A 16592-nucleotide genomic window follows, 5' to 3' on the forward strand; every position below is an offset into this window, starting at 1 on the left:
AAAAGATAGGCAACGAGTGAAGGATCTACGTCTTCTGGTGGGCAGCAATGCACGGCCCGGGCAGAAGGATAGTAATTGTGGTCCCTCGCACCAGAGCCCAACCCGACAGATACACTACTGTAGATCGGGGAAAACCACTTTCCGGGCAGGGTTGCTTGTGTAACCGGGAGGCGCTAATCCCCCGACTGCTGACAAGAACAAACAACAATGACATGGGGTGCCTTTTGTTGTTTCTTTCTTTGGCACTATGTTAGTTTAAGTATGGTAGTCATATAAAAGGAATCTGTGAGACCTTCAAGACCCTGGCCGCCACCCACATACAAGGTGAAGCGAACTTCTCATTCTCTGTAAATTCCTACCCTCTTTTTAAATTCTTCTTAAATTCCAAATGATTTGTATTTCTCTTCCCTACTTTCATTATGTTACTCGTATTTGTAACTTTATTATAATGCCGCACAACAAAGAAAAACAACCGAACATATCAAACAAACAGAGCGCGCCTCCACATGGCGGGACACTGGTAACGGTGTGAGTGGGTCGGGGTCAGGGTGGTGTCCCAACAGCCATTCCTGGCCCCGAACCCAGTCACAGCGGCCAAGTGGCACATTGCGACCCACCATAAGAAATTGGAAGGAGGGTCAGAAAACACAAGCAGCAAGTGAAAAAAAAAGTGAAAGTGGTCCACGCTGCAAAAGGTCTTTTTCAGCCTTTTGGCAGGTAGTCACGTTAATGTGACTGGACAGTGCATCAGTAAAGCCACATCCTGTGCAGCTAGTGATCGTGGGACAAAGATTTCAAGAAGTGTCGAGGAGCCCTTTCAAGTTTCAAAGAAAGGTGTTCTGGAAGTCACATCCCTAATGTCTTTCCGAACAACTAATGAAGACGACAACCCAGGAGCCGGCCGGAGTGGCCGAGCGGTTCTAGGCTCTACAGTCTAGAACCACGCGACCGCTACGGTCGCAGGTTCGAATCCTGCCTCGGGAATAGATGTGTGTGATGTCCTTAGGTTAGTTAGGTTTAAGTAGTTCTAAGTTCAAGGGACTGATGACCTCGGAAGTTAAGTCCCATAGTGCTCAGAGCCATTTGAACCATTTTTGACAACCCAGGACGGACAACCGTATCTGTAACACGGACGGGTAGGTCTTACGGAACTGTTGTCCTTGATAGTCCAGCACCAGTCATCTCAATTTTTTCCTTTTAAACATCTCCAATCCCTTCAATTTTTATGTTCTCCAATCCCTTACCTTCGTCTTAGTTATCTTCTACATATTACATTATACTATGTATTCTTCCACGTTTGCTGAAACCTCATTGGATTTCGTTTCAGCGGAGCAGAAGCCAAGCTGTCTGTTACATAAGTACGATAATAAAGAATATTGTTTACGCTGTGCGTTACGCGCACAACGACTCAGCGATGATAAGGGGCAACAGCTTTACCGCCGCATTTGACGTGGACAGCACTGGACAACCAATTAGTCCAGCTACCCTGGAGTGATGTGAACAGTTGCAGTTACGAAATTAAAAGCGAAGAGCAGAAAAACAATATAGCTTCTAATGTCATTTAATTTTTGAGCACAATGAAATAACATACGACAAACCCTGGCAATACGTTTCTTAGGTGACCACACGGAAAACATAAATTACTATCGTTCTTAGCTAAAACAGTATAATAAATAAAAACAAGAGTGATGAAAATCCCTAGCTTAAACAAAGAGCAATTGTTCTGCGTGAGCTGTGCGTGACATAAAAGTGTACTGCAGGGACTTCACCATATAGCTGAATACTGAAGCCACTAAAGATACTATTTACAATTACTCCTCTCGTAGTCTCTGAAATCCTTCCACATCCGCATCCGAGGAATACATTTCAGTACTGGAACTGTCATCTGCTACGGTGATAACGTGGCGATCAACAACAGATTGCAGCAAGCTACCCAAAAGACCTCGTTTTCTCTTCTTCTTTCAAGACGTGCTATTGCGTCCGCATTTCGCCATTGTTCGGCAGTGACGTGTGACAGAGCTTCGCGTATTAGTTCCGGTACGTCTGGAACCTTAAATGATTTGTTATTTCTCGCGACAAATCCCTTAACTTAGCTCCAGATCAGTTCTAATCGGTTCAGATTGCAATGGTACGGCGGCAATTGCTGAAATGCAGTGCAATGTGCAGTGTGTTCGATGCTGTGAAAATTGTTTGTCATGTTTCTACGACGCTTGTAACTGTGGCTCGTGTGAGACCATATACACTCCTGGAAATGGAAAAAAGAACACATTGATACCGGTGTGTCAGACCCACCATACTTGCTCAGGACACTGCGAGAGGGCTGTACAAGCAATGATCACACGCACGGCACAGCGGACACACCAGGAACCGCGGTGTTGGCCATCGAATGGCGCTAGCTGCGCAGCATTTGTGCACCGCCGCCTTCAGTGTCAGCCAGTTTGCCGTGGCATACGGAGCTCCATCGCAGTCTTTAACACTGGTAGCATGCCGCGACAGCGTGGACGTGATCCGTATGTGCAGTTGCCGGATTTTGAGCGAGGGCGTATAGTGGGCATGCGGGAGGCCGGGTGGACGTACCGCCGAATTGCTCAACACGTGGGGCGTGAGGTCTCCACAGTACATCGATGTTGTCGCCAGTGGTCGGCGGAAGGTGCACGTGCCCGTCGACCTGGGACCGGACCGCAGCGACGCACGGATGCACGCCAAGACCGTAGGATCCTACGCAGTGCCGTAGGGGACCGCACCGCCACTTCCCAGCAAATTAGGGACACTGTTGCTCCTGGGGTATCGGCGAGGACCATTCGCAACCGTCTCCATGAAGCTGGGCTACGGTCCCGCACACCGTTAGGCCGTCTTCCGCTCACGCCCCAACATCGTGCAGCCCGCCTCCAGTGGTGTCGCGACAGGCGTGAATGGAGGGACGAATGGAGACGTGTCGTCTTCAGCGATGAGAGTCGCTTCTGCCTTGGTGCCAATGATGGTCGTATGCGTGTTTGGCGCCGTGCACGTGAGCGCCACAATCAGGACTGCATACGACCGAGGCACACAGGGCCAACACCCGGCATCATGGTGTGGGGAGCGGTCTCCTACACTGGCCGTACACCACTGGTGATCGTCGAGGGGACACTGAATAGTGCACGGTACATCCAAACCGTCATCGAACCCATCGTTCTACCATTCCTAGACCGGCAAGGAAACTTGCTGTTCCAACAGGACAATGCACGTCCGCATGTATCCCGTGCCACCCAACGTGCTCTAGAAGGTGTAAGTCAACTACCCTGGCCAGCAAGATCTCCGGATCTGTCCCCCATTGAGCATGTTTGGGACTGGATGAAGCGTCGTCTCACGCGGTCTGCACGTCCAGCACGAACGCTGGTCCAACTGAGGCGCCAGGTGGAAATGGCATGGCAAGCCGTTCCACAGGACTACATCCAGCATCTCTACGATCGTCTCCATGGGAGAATAGCAGCCTGCATTGCTGCGAAAGGTGGATATACACTGTACTAGTGCCGACATTGTGCATGCTCTGTTGCCTGTGTCTATGTGCCTGTGGTTCTGTCAGTGTGATCATGTGATGTATCTGACCCCAGGAATGTGTCAATAAAGTTTCCCCTTCCTGGGACAATGAATTCACGGTGTTCTTATTTCAATTTCCAGGAGTGTATATGGTATAAAACAATAGCACAAATAAAAAGTATTTTATTTCCCATATTACGTCCAAAAATTTGTGTAATATTTTCTTAACTTAATCCCTGTTAACATTCTTTCATAAAGCACTCATATTTAACAATTAATATTTGCAATGAAAACCGAAATTTTGCGTGCGGCTTGTAATTAGAAACAAAAAGACAGGAAATTTTCATAAAATAATTATAATCAAGTATGTGTTAATTGTCATACAGTTGCTGAATTTCATATTGAAATGATGTAGGTATTCGAAGTGAACGAAACAGGTCATAGCAGGATTCGAAACAGCGACCCATAAAATTCACGATTACCGGATTCCAATGTCCAGATTAACACACACATTTCAGATGCCTTATATTTAGTAAACACAGTTTCTCAAAAAAAACTTCAATGCCAATTTTCTCTGTAATCTTGCGAAAAACAAAGAACTACCCGTTTCTCGCCACTTTTTAACTGTGTCCCGCGCCCATGTTTCACTACGAAGCAGAAAGCAGCGTCAGGCATTTTCACTTTACATCTGAACATCGCGACAAACATAGCACAACTAGTCTTTGCACAGGCTACCATCGTACACGATTTTTTAAAGAAAAACTATGTAGCTAAACTATGATTAACAAAACTTTGATGGCTCTTAATGCATTAGTATACGAGGGGCATTCGGTAAGTAATACAACACTTTTTTTCCTGAAAACAGATTAGTGTCATTCAGGATTCCAATACACGATATTATTCCCCCACTCTATTGGCTACAAAACACTATTTTTCAAATTATCTCCGTTCAATGCGACGGCCTTACGCCACCTGACTGGGAGCGGCTGTAAGCCCGCATGGTACCACTCTACTGGTCGACGTCGGAGCCAAAGTCTTCCTCCACCAATAACCTCCCTATCATCCATGTACTGCTTCTGACGGAATGAATCGTACACTGGGCCAAACAGATGGAAGGTGCGAGATCCGGGCTTTGAGGCTGGTGATGAAAATAATCCAATAAAGTTTTTTGAGCTCCTTTCTGGAGCGCAGACTTGTGCGAGGCCTCGCGATGTCTTGGAGAAGAAGTTCCTTTGCATTTCTGTGACGACGAAGACGCTGAAGTTGTTTCTTCAGTGCCCTGAGAGTAGCACAACAGCCTCCAGAGCTAATCGTTGCACCACGAGGGAGGACACAAAACAGAACAACCCGTTCAGAGCACCAGAAGACCATCGTCATGACGTTACCGGCTGAGGGTGCAGCTTTGAACCTTGTCTGCAAAGGAGAGGTGAAGTGGCGCCACAGCATGGATTTCCGTTGTGTTTCCGGTCCGAAGTGATGAATCCATGTTCCATCGCCCGTGACGATGTACGACAAAAGATTGTTACGATCAGCTTCGTAACGCGCAAGCAATTCCGCACACATGGTCCCTCATTGTTCTGTATGGTCTTCTATTGGGCGGCGAAGAACCCTGCGAGCATTCACCTTTGAGTACACACAACTGGTGGACGAGTGTGTCAGTACTACCAACAGAGATGTCCAGTTGAGCAATGAGGTGTTTCTTTGTGATCCGTCGATCATCTGCAACGAGAGTGTCCGCATGTCCCAACATTGCAGGAGTCACAGCTGTGTGCGGCCGGCCGGCACGAGAGAAATGATGATGATGATTGGTTTGTTGGTCGCTCAACTGCGGGGTATTCAGCGCCCGTACAAATTCCCAACCTTTGCTCAGTCCAATTTCGCCACTTTCATGAACGATGATGAAATGATGAGGGCAACAAAAACACCCAGTCATCTCGAGGCAGGTGAAAATCCCCGATCCCGCCAGGAATCGAACCCGGGACCCAGTGCTTGGGAAGCGAGAACGCGACCGCGCGACGAGAGAAATCGAACATGTTGTTGCGATGATGACAGACCCCTCACCCAACGACTCGCCGTGCTTTTGTTCACTGCCAGACCTCCACAGCCATCCTGCAAGCACCGATTAATATCTGCGATGCTCGGTTTTCCGGCCAAAGAAACTGAATGACAGATCACTGCTTGGAACGCATCTTCATTACAGACGCCATTTTGAAAATCACGTATAGCACCACCAGCCATCGGAACTTCCTGAAACTACATGAGTCCAAGCCGTAATATTCCAAGGTGTGCCGCAACAAATTCCGCATTTTTTCAGTCGGAATTTGCCACGAAAAAAATTTGTTACAATACTTATTTAACGTCCCTCTGATCTTAAAGTTCCATTTACAGTAATATACACTGAAGGGCCAAATGAACTGGTAGACCTGGCTAATATCGTGTACGGCCCCCGCGAGCACGCAGAAGTGCCGCAACACACCGTGGCATGGACTCGACTAATGTCTCAAGTAGTGCTGGAGGGAATTTACACTATGAATCTTGCAGTGCTGTCCATAAGAGTACGAGGGAGTGGACATCTCTTCTGAAGAGCACGTCGCAAGACATCACAGATATGCTCAATAATGTTCATGTCTGGAGAGTCTGGAGGACAGCGGAAGTGTTTATTCAGAAGAGTGTTCCTGGAGCCACTCTGTAGCAATTCTGGAAGTGTGGGGTGTCGCACTGTCCTACTGGAAATGACCAAATCCGTCGGAATGCACAATGGACATGAATGAATGCAGCTGATCAGACAGAATTCTTAGGTACGACTCACCTGTCAGAGTCGTATCTAGACGTATCAGAGGTCCCAGTCACTCCAACTGCACACGCCCCACACAATTCCAGAGCCTCCACCAGCTTGAACAGTCCCCTGCTGACATGCAGGGTCCATGGATTCATGAGGTTGTCTCCATACTCGAACACGTCCATCTGCTAAATACAATTTTAAAACGAGACTCGTCCGACCAGGCAACATGTTTCCAATCATCAACAGTCCAATAGCGGTGTTCACAGGCCGAGCTGAGGCGTAAAGCTTTGTGCAGTGCAGTCATCAAGGCGTTCCGCTCTGGAAGCCCATATCGATGAGGTTTCGTTGAGTGGTTCGCACGCTGACACTTGTTGAAGTCCCAGCATTTAAATCTGCAGCAATATGCGGAAGGGCTTCACTTCTGTCAGGTTAAACGATTATCTTCAGCCGTCGTCGGTCCCGTTCTTGCAGGCTCTTCTTCCGGCCGCAACAATTTGATGTTCTACCGGATTCCTGATATTCACGCTACACTCGTGAAACTGTCATACGGGGAAATCCGCACTTCATCGCTACCTCGGAGATGCCGTGTCCCATCGCTCGTGCGCCGGCTATAACACTGCATTCAAACTTATTTGAATCTTGATAACCTGCCTGGAATCTGGTTTCGCAGGATATAGCGGACCAGGTTATGGTTGTGAAGGGGTACGTAATCAGTTACTGTTAGTTGCACAAAACACACAAACTTTTATTTTCCTAAAAACCACTTAATTACACATCGCCTTAAAAGTATCAAATTAAAACAATGCGGCTGAAGGTCTAGTTAAGAAAACTTGTGACACCCCCTGAGCTGAAGGCCCAAAACCACACCAAAAACAAGAATGGCTGAAGGCCTGAACACAAGTTATAAAAAAAAATTGCTTTAAAGAATACAGGCGGCTGAAGGCTTTACTTTAAAAAAAAATATTTCACGTAAATACTCGACTGAAGGCCACACACGAGACGTTGAAGAACTCAGGGCTTAGGGCCTGGATAACAAGAATTTCATACAGAAGAAACTTTGAAAATTTTAGTTATTAAACAAATAAATTTTCAAATTTTTAAGTTAAGTCGGCTGAAGGCCTTATATAAAAATAAAACTAACTATATTAACAGACGGCTGAAGGCCTTGCACAGTACAGTAGACTAAAATGAAAATCGCAATCTAAAATCAGCAGAACAGTGGTGCTCAGAAGTGTTCTGACGGTCGACCTGAGGAGGTAGCTCTAACATAAGGTGGGGTTAGATAGGCAGTCAAGAGTAAGGTTAAGTGATCGGATGGCCGACCCAGGGACGGCTGAAGGACCGACCAGCAACTTAATCAGTTCCATTCCGCCCGACCAACGGTACGACAACGGAAAATATGAGCCGAGGACGAAGATACCATCAGCATTACGTCTTCCAAAGTGGCGTCTAAGAGCAGCCAAGGCATAATAACAACTTTTAAGAAAAAAATATGAAAGAACAACTAAAAGGCTGTCGAACTACATGCCGTGCCAGACAGCATCAACATAGTGAGGAAAAACACACTGCCGGAAAACTACGCTAACTATCAGGGCAGGTAACTGGGGCGTTAACGGCCAGAAGACAGAAAATACCGCTGGTGCACTTCACTGATAAGCAACAACCAGTTTAATAGTTAAAGGCCACAGAGGAAGACAGCTGCAAAATTTCGGTGACTCCAACACATCATACATTGCTGCTAGCCGGAACGGCCCAGGAGGCAACAACCAGCACTGAACGAAGAGATGTCATACCGGTTGAGGTTTCATAACAGGTTAACTGATCACTCAACTTCAGTATCCAGGTTCGGTGGGCAACGAACTTGGTAGCTCTCGCAGGCAGCGCCTCAGAATCCGACCGCGCGGGCACGGAGCCAGCGGTCCCGACCTGACCTCGCACCGCAGAGACTTCCTCCCTGCTCTGTCCCAACCGACCAACTGCCACACACACCACCACACGGAAATATAGCGGTCACACCAAAGATGGTACAGCAGTACTAGTATCGATAAGCGCTGATGCAGCCACTGACACAGGCAAGTCAGCAACTCGTTACGGTAGGAATTCAGCGACACCACTCGATTGCGACAAAATGCCAAAGAACAAACGGCATCAACACGAGCCGGGCACAGCTCACTGCCATTGTAAGCAGCAGTAATCTGTCTACCAAATGCACCAGACAATTGTTGTCTTATATAGGCGTTGACAACCGCAGCGCCATATTCTGCCTGTTTACATACACTACTGGCTATTAAAATTGGTACACCACGAAGATGTCGTGCTACACACGCGAAATTTAATCGACAGGAAGAAGATGCTGTGATATGCAAATTATTAGCTTTTCAGAGCATTCACACAAGGTTGGCGCCGGTGGCGACACCTACAACGTGCTAACATGAGGAAAGTTTCCAACAGATTTCTCATACATAAACAGCAGTTGACCGCCGTTGCATGGTGAAACGTTGTTGTGATGCCTCGTGTAAGGAGGAGAAATGCGTACCATCACGTTTCCGACTTTCATAAAGGTCGGATTGTAGCCAATCGCGATTGCGGTTTATCGTATCGCGACATTGCTGCTCGCGTTGGTCGAGATCCGATGACTGTTAGCAGAATACGGAATCGGTGGGTTCAGGAGGGTAATACGGAACGCCGTGCTGGATCCCAACGGCCTCGTATCACTAGCAGTCGAGATGACAGGCATCTTATCCGCATAGCTGTAACGGATCGTGCAGCCACGTCTCGATCCCTGAGTCAACAGACGGGGACGTTTGCAAGACAACAACCATCTGCACGAACAGTTCGACGACGTTTGCAGCAGGACGAACTATCAGCTCGGAGACCATGGCTGCGGTTACCCTTGACGCTGCATCAAAGACAGGAGCGCCTGCGATGGAGTACTCAACGACGAACCTGGGTGCACGAATGGCAAAACGTCATTTTTTCGGATGAATCCAGGTTCTGTTTACAGCATCATGATGGTCGAATCCGTGTTTGGCGACATCGCGGTATACGCACATTGGGAGCGTGTATTCGTCATCACCATACTGGCGTATCACCCGGCGTGATGGTATGGGGTGCCATTGATTACACGTCTCGGTCACCTCTTGTACCCACTGACTGCACTTTGAACAGTGGACGTTACATTTCAGATGTGTTACGACCCGTAGCTCTACCCTTCATTCGATCCCTGCGAAACCCTACATTCCAGCAGGATAACGCACGACCGCATGTTGCAGGTCCTGTTCGGGCCTTTCTGGATACAGAAAATGTTCGACTGCTGCCCTGGCCAGCACATTCTCCAGATCTCTGACCAACTGAAAACGTCTGGTCAATGGTGGCCGAGCAACTGGCTCGGCGCAATACGCCAGTCACTACTCTTGATGAACTGTGGTATTGTGTTGAAGCTGCATGGGCAGCTCTACCTGTACACGCCATCCAAGCTCTGTTTGTCTCAATGCCCAGGCGTATCAAGGCCGTTATTACGGCCAGAGGTGGTTGTTCTGGGTACTGATTTTCTCAGGATCCATGAACCCAAATTGCGTGAAAATGTAATCACATGTCAGTTCTAGTATAATATATTTGTCCAATGAATACCCGTTTATCATGTTCATTTCTTCTTGGTGTAGCAATTGTAATGACCAGTAGTGTATATCTGTGTTTGAATACAGTGTAGTAATAAGATATCTAATAGGTAAGTTGGAACTACTTCCAAGCGCGTAAAACGCGTGTTGAACTGCTGCTGACTAGTCATCGCGTTTGTGTTTGTTAACATTGGGCTTATGATGGAGGCAGTACAGCTGGCACAGTTCTGGCCTTCCCGCAGCTGGCGCGCATCGTGGAGAGCCGGTCGGCGGCCTTCCCGGCGGGCCGGCTGGTGGTGGGCTGCTTCGGCTGGCGCGACCGCACCGTGGTGGACGTGGGCCCGCGGGCGCACCACCTGCTATGGCCGCCCGCGCTGCTGCCGCGCGACCTGGGCGGGCTGCCGCCGTCGCTGGCGCTGGGCGCGCTCGGCATGCCCGGCTACGCCGCCTACTTCGGCCTCCTCGACGTGTGCGACCCCAGGCCGGGCGACGTGGTCGTCGTCAGCGGCGCCGGCGGGGCCGTGGGGTCGCTCGCCGGGCAGATCGCCCGCATCCACGGCTGCACCGCCGTCGGGCTCGTCCGCTCCGACGAGAAGGTGAGGCGCCGGCGGGGGCGGTGCGCGACTCGTGTGGCGAGCCACTGAGTGAGCGGCGACTCCTGGCCCCGTGTCGTGTCTGAGATTACTCGTACTTGCAACAACTCCCCCACTGGTACTAAATGTCTCCGTTTTGCCGGTAACCAGGTAGACATTGAAATAAGTGTCCAAGGAATAGAAACGCAACTGAAATCACTCAACAAAGTCCACTCGACCTGACGCGATACCAATTCGATTCTATACAGAGTACGCGATAGAACTTGCACCCCTTCTAACAGCCGTGTACCGCAAGTCTCTAGAGTAACGAAAGGTTCCAAATGATTGGAAAAGAGCACAGGTAGTTCCAGTTTTCAAGAAGGGTCGTCGAGCAGATGTGCAAAACTATACGCCTATATCTCTGACATCGATCTGTTGTAAGATTTTAGAACATGTTTTTTGCTCGCGTATCATGTCATTTCTGGAAACCCAGAATCTACTCTGTAGGAATCTACATGGATTCCGGAAACAGCGATGGTGTGAGATCCAACTCGCTTTACTTCTTCATGAGACCCAGAAAATATTAGATACGGGCTCTCAGGTAGGTGCCATTTTCCTTAACTTCCGGAAGGCGTTCGATACAGTCCCGCACTGTCGCCTGATTAAGTAAGAGCCTACGGAATATCAGACCAGCTGTGTGGCTGGATTGAAGAGTTTTTAGCAAACAGAACACAGCATGTTGTTCTCAATGGAGAGACGTCTACAGACGTTAAAGTAACCTCTGGCGTGCCACAGGGGAGTGTTATGGGACCATTGCTTTTCACAACATAGACACGGGTTCCCAGGTAGATGCCGTGTTTCTTCACTTCCGCAAGGCGTTCGATACAGTTCCCCACAGTCGTTTAATGAACAAAGTAAGAGCATATGGACTATCAGACCAATTGTGTGATTGGATTGAAGAGTTCCTAGATAACAGAACGCAGCGTGTCATTCTCAATGGAGAGAAGTCTTCCGAAGTGAGAGTGATTTCAGGTGTGCCGCAGGGGAGTGTCGTAGGACCGTTGCTATTCACAATACACATAAATGACCTTGTGGATGACATCGGAAGTTCACTGAGGCTTTTTGCGGATGATGCTGTGGTATATCGAGAGGTTGTAACAATGGAAAATTGTACTGAAATGCAGGAGGATCTGCAGCGAATTGACGCATGGTGCAGGGAATGGCAATTGAATCTCAATGTAGACAAGTGTAATGTGCTGCGAATACATAGAAAGAAAGATCCTTTATAATTTAGCTACAATGTAGCAGGTCAGCAACTGGAAGCAGTTAATTCCATAAATTATATGGGAGTAGGCATTAGGAGTGATTTAAAATGGAATGATCATATAAAGTTGAACATCGGTAAAGCAGATGCCAGACAGATTCATCGGAAGAATCCTAAGGAAATGCAATCCGAAAACGAAGGAAGTAGGTTACAGTACAGTTGTTCGCCCACTGCTTGAATATTGCTCACCAGTGTGGGATCTGTACCAGATAGTGTTGATAGAAGAGACAGAAGATCCAACGGAAAGCAGCGGGCTTCGTTACAAGATCATTTAGTAATCGCGAAACCGTTACGGGGTGATAGATAAACTCCAGTGGAAGACTCTGCAGGAGAGACGCTCAGTAGCTCGGTACGGACTTTTGTTGAAGTTTCTAAAAGTATTTGCATGGAATGTAGCCATGTATGGAAGTGAAACATGGACGATAAATAGTTTACACAAGAAGAGAATAGAAGCTTTCGAAATGCGGTGCTACAGAAGAATGCTGAAGATTAGATGGGTAGATCACATAACTAATGAGGAGGTATTGTATAGGATTGGGGAGAAGAGAAGTTTGTGGCACAACTTGACCAGAAGAAGGGATCGGTTGGTAGGACATGTTCGGAGACATCGAGGGATCATCAATTTAGTATTGGAGGGCAGCGTGGAGGGTAAAAATCGTAGAGGGAGATCAAGAGATGAATACACTAAGCAGATTCAGAAGGATGTAGGCTGCAGTAGGTACTGGGAGATGAAGAAGCTTGCACAGGGTAGAGTAACATGGAGAGCTGCATCAAGCCAGTCTCTGGACTGAAGACCACAACAACAACAACAACAACAAAAACAACATAAAAAAATGAATTTTTATGGTTTGTCAGTACTATGTGCCAACAATTAGAATTATTTAGAATACACATTATTACAAAGTTACAATTTTTTGTTAGTTGTTGTGAACACTTGCAATGCACATTAATTGGTGGTTGTACAATAGCTATGTTTTCTTTGGCGGTTACATTTTGTTATTAGAAAATTGTGCATTAATACGTATTAAATATTACACTGTTACAGTTGAGTTACAGTTAGGAATGTAAACACATAAGGGATATTACATTGTATTGCCGTGTGAATTTATTTCCTATTGGGACACTTCTTGTTTAGTAGCAGGTTTACTTTATTGTGTAAAGTTTAAGAGTGGTGATGTGCTCAGTTGCAATTGGTCATTCAGGACCAGCTGGGGATTTAGGGCCAAGTGTTTGTTAATTTCAAGTGCTTCTAGTAGGCCGAGTTTTCTGCCTTTGTTGGCTTTTTGTAGCACTTCTGTGTGTGTTAGACACTTGTGTTCTCCTTTGAGCACATGTTCAGCAAAGGTGGAGTCCGATTTATTTAATCTCCAGCTGCGTTCATGTTCAGTCAGCCTTGTTGATATGGCCTGGCCCGTTTGACCAATGTACAGTTTATTGCAGACAGTGCAGCTTATTTTGTAGACCCACTGTTGCTTAGTTTATCTATTTTGTCCTTGCTGTTGAATAGTAGATTAGCTGTAGTACCTGTTACATAAAATGATGTTTTATAGTTCTGGGTTTTCAGTGTTTTGGCTAGTTTGTCTGATAGCTTACCTAGACATGGTATAGTACACCAGTTGGTTTTTGGTGTAGCAAAGTAATAGAACCCAGTATGTTGTCCTCGACGGCGAGTGTTCATCAGAGACAAGGCTATCGTCAGGAGTGCCCCAGGGAAGTGTGGTAGGACCACCATTGTTCTCTGGATACATAAATGATTTGGCGGGCAGGATGGGCAGCAATCTGCGGTTGCTTGCTGATGATGCCGTGCTTTATACACTCCTGGAAATTGAAATAAGAACACCGTGAATTCATTGTCCCAGGAAGGGGAAACTTTATTGACACATTCCTGGGGTCAGATACATCACATGATCACACTGACAGAACCACAGGCACATAGACACAGGCAACAGAGCATGCACAATGTCGGCACTAGTACAGTGTATATCCACCTTTCGCAGCAATGAAGGCTGCTATTGTCCCATGGCGACGATCGTAGAGATGCTGGATGTAGTCCTGTGGAACGGCTTGCCATGCCATTTCCACCTGGCGCCTCAGTTGGACCAGCGTTCGTGCTGGACGTGCAGACCACGTGAGACGACGCTTCATCCAGTCCCAAACATGCTCAATGGGGGACAGATCCGGAGATCTTGCTGGCCAGGGTAGTTGACTTACACCTTCTAGAGCACGTTGGGTGGCACGGGATACATGCGGATGTGCATTGTCCTGTTGGAACAGCAAGGTCCCTTGCCGGTCTAGGAATGGTAGAACGATGGGTTCGATGACAGTTTGGATGTACCGTGCACTATTCAGTGTCCCCTCGACGATCACCAGTGGTGTACGGCCAGTGTAGGAGATCGCTCCCCACACCATGATGCCGGGTGTTGGCCCTGTGTGCCTCGGTCGTATGCAGTCCTGATTGTGGCGCTCACCTGCACGGCGCCAAACACGCATACGACCATCATTGGCACCAAGGCAGAAGCGACTCTCATCGCTGAAGACGACACGTCTCCATTCGTCCCTCCATTCACTCCTGTCGCGACACCACTGGAGGCGGGCTGCACGATGTTGGGGCGTGAGCGGAAGACGGCCTAACGGTGTGCGGGACCGTAGCCCAGCTTCATGGAGACGGTTGCGAATGGTCCTCGCCGATACCCCAGGAGCAACAGTGTCCCTAATTTGCTGGGAAGTGGCGGTGCGGTCCCCTACGGCACTGCGTAGGATCCTACGGTCTTGGCGTGCATCCGTGCGTCGCTGCGGTCCGGTCCCAGGTCGACGGGCACGTGCACCTTCCGCCGACCACTGGCGACAACATCGATGTACTGTGGAGACCTCACGCCCCACGTGTTGAGCAATTCGGCGGTACGTCCACCCGGCCTCCCGCATGCCCACTATACGCCCTCGCTCAAAGTCCGTCAACTGCACATACGGTTCACGTCCACGCTGTCGCGGCATGCTACCAGTGTTAAAGACTGCGATGGAGCTCCGTATGCCACGGCAAACTGGCTAACACTGACGGCGGCGGTGCACAAATGCTGCGCAGCTAGCACCATTCGACGGCCAACACCGCGGTTCCTGGTGTGTCCGCTGTGCCGTGCGGTGTGATCATTGCTTGTACAGCCCTCTCGCAGTGTCCGGAGCAAGTATGGTGGGTCTGACACACCGGTGTCAATGTGTTCTTTTTTCCATTTCCAGGAGTGTAATAAGGTGTAGAAGTTGAGTGGCTGTAGGAAGATACGAGACGACTTAGACAAAATTTCTAGTTGGTGTGATGAACAGCAGCTAGCCCTAAATGTGGAAAAATGTAAATTAACGCGGAACAGTAGGAAAAACAAATCTATAGTGTTCGGATACAGCTTTACTGGTATGCTGCTTGACACAGTCAAGTCGTTTAAATATCTGGGAGTAACGTTTGAAAGCGATGTGAGGTGGAACAAGCATATGAGGACTGTGGTAGGGAAGGCGAATGGCAGACTTCGGTTTGTTGGGGGGATTTTATGAAAGAGTGGTTCACCTGTAAGAAAACCGCATTTAAGACGCTGCTGCCACCTATTCTTCACTACTGCTCGAGTGTTTGGGATCCGCACCAGATCGGACTGAAGGAAGACATCGTAGGAATTCAGAGGCCGATTGCTAGACTTGTTACCGGTAGGTTTGACCAATACATAAGTGTTACAGAGATGCTTTAGCAACTCACACGGGAATCCCTGCAGGGAAGGTGACGTTCTTTTCGAGAAAGACTGTTGGGAAAATTTAGAGAACTGATATTTAAAGCTGACTACCGAACGATTCTACTGCCGCCAACAGATAATGCGCTTAAGGACCTAGAATATAAGATACGAGAAATAAGGTTTCATACAGAGTCATATATACAGTCATTTGTCTCTCGTTCCATTTGCGATTGGAACAGGAAAGGAAATGACAAGTAGTGGAACATGGTACCCTCCTGCATCCACGGTTCCGTGGTTTGCAGAGGATCTATGTAGGCGTGGACGAAGATGTAGATCAGGGGCGGGCAAACGTTGCACGCGGCTCATGAGCGCACAGCGCTGCACGTGTGCTGCTCGCGTGCAAGCGTCGACCGGAGCTGTGGCGACAGCCGCCAGGTTGCGGCAGTGTAGTGCCAGGCTAACCTGCGGACGTTGATGCGAAGCGAGCACTATGTAGTGAACGTTGTATTTCAAGAAACGGAGAAGTGGAGATTTTCTATCTTTTAAAAAGTAATGGCAGAATCATTTTTTCTTTGTGCAAAAACGTGAAAATTCGAAATGTTTAATATGTGGCAGTATTCTCGCTGGTCAACGGAAGTTTAGTATTGAAGGCCATTATAATAAATTTCACAAGGACGAGTACAATTTATTGTCGGATTCAGAGCGGAAGGGGAATTGACTGAGCTTAAGAAGAGCGATCTGACGATACCAGATGAATCTGTCGTAGTTGGCCGGCCGGAGTGGCCGAGCGGTTCTAGGCACTACAGTCTGGAACCGCGCGACCGCTACGGTCGCAGGTTCGAATCCTGCCTCGGGCATGGATGTGTGTGATGTCCTTAGGTTAGTTAGGTTTAAGTAGTTCTAAGTTCTAGGTGACTGATGACCACAGCAGTTAAGTCCCATAGTGCTCAGAGTCATTTGAATTTGTCGTAGTTGCTGTTGTCACGAGAGATCTGCGACTTTCTCTCGTCATGTCTCTCATCTAACTGATTTAACATTTTATGGAGCACTGTTTTCAAGTTTCCAGGACGACAA

The 16592-nt window shown here is 48.0% G+C and overlaps 1 protein-coding gene across 1 annotated transcript in view; it reads left to right on the forward strand.

Moving 5' to 3' along the window:
* Nucleotides 1–16592, forward strand: part of LOC126137588 (prostaglandin reductase 1-like) — a 40965-nt gene that overhangs the window by 10058 nt on the left and 14315 nt on the right. The window contains exon 2 of the mRNA XM_049915216.1: nucleotides 10158–10511. Within this exon, the coding sequence (XP_049771173.1) occupies nucleotides 10158–10511 (354 nt within the window). The remainder of the gene's footprint in view (nucleotides 1–10157; nucleotides 10512–16592) is intronic.

The sequence above is a fragment of the Schistocerca cancellata genome, chromosome 1 (assembly GCF_023864275.1).
Source record: "Schistocerca cancellata isolate TAMUIC-IGC-003103 chromosome 1, iqSchCanc2.1, whole genome shotgun sequence".
Taxonomy (NCBI): domain Eukaryota; kingdom Metazoa; phylum Arthropoda; class Insecta; order Orthoptera; family Acrididae; genus Schistocerca; species Schistocerca cancellata.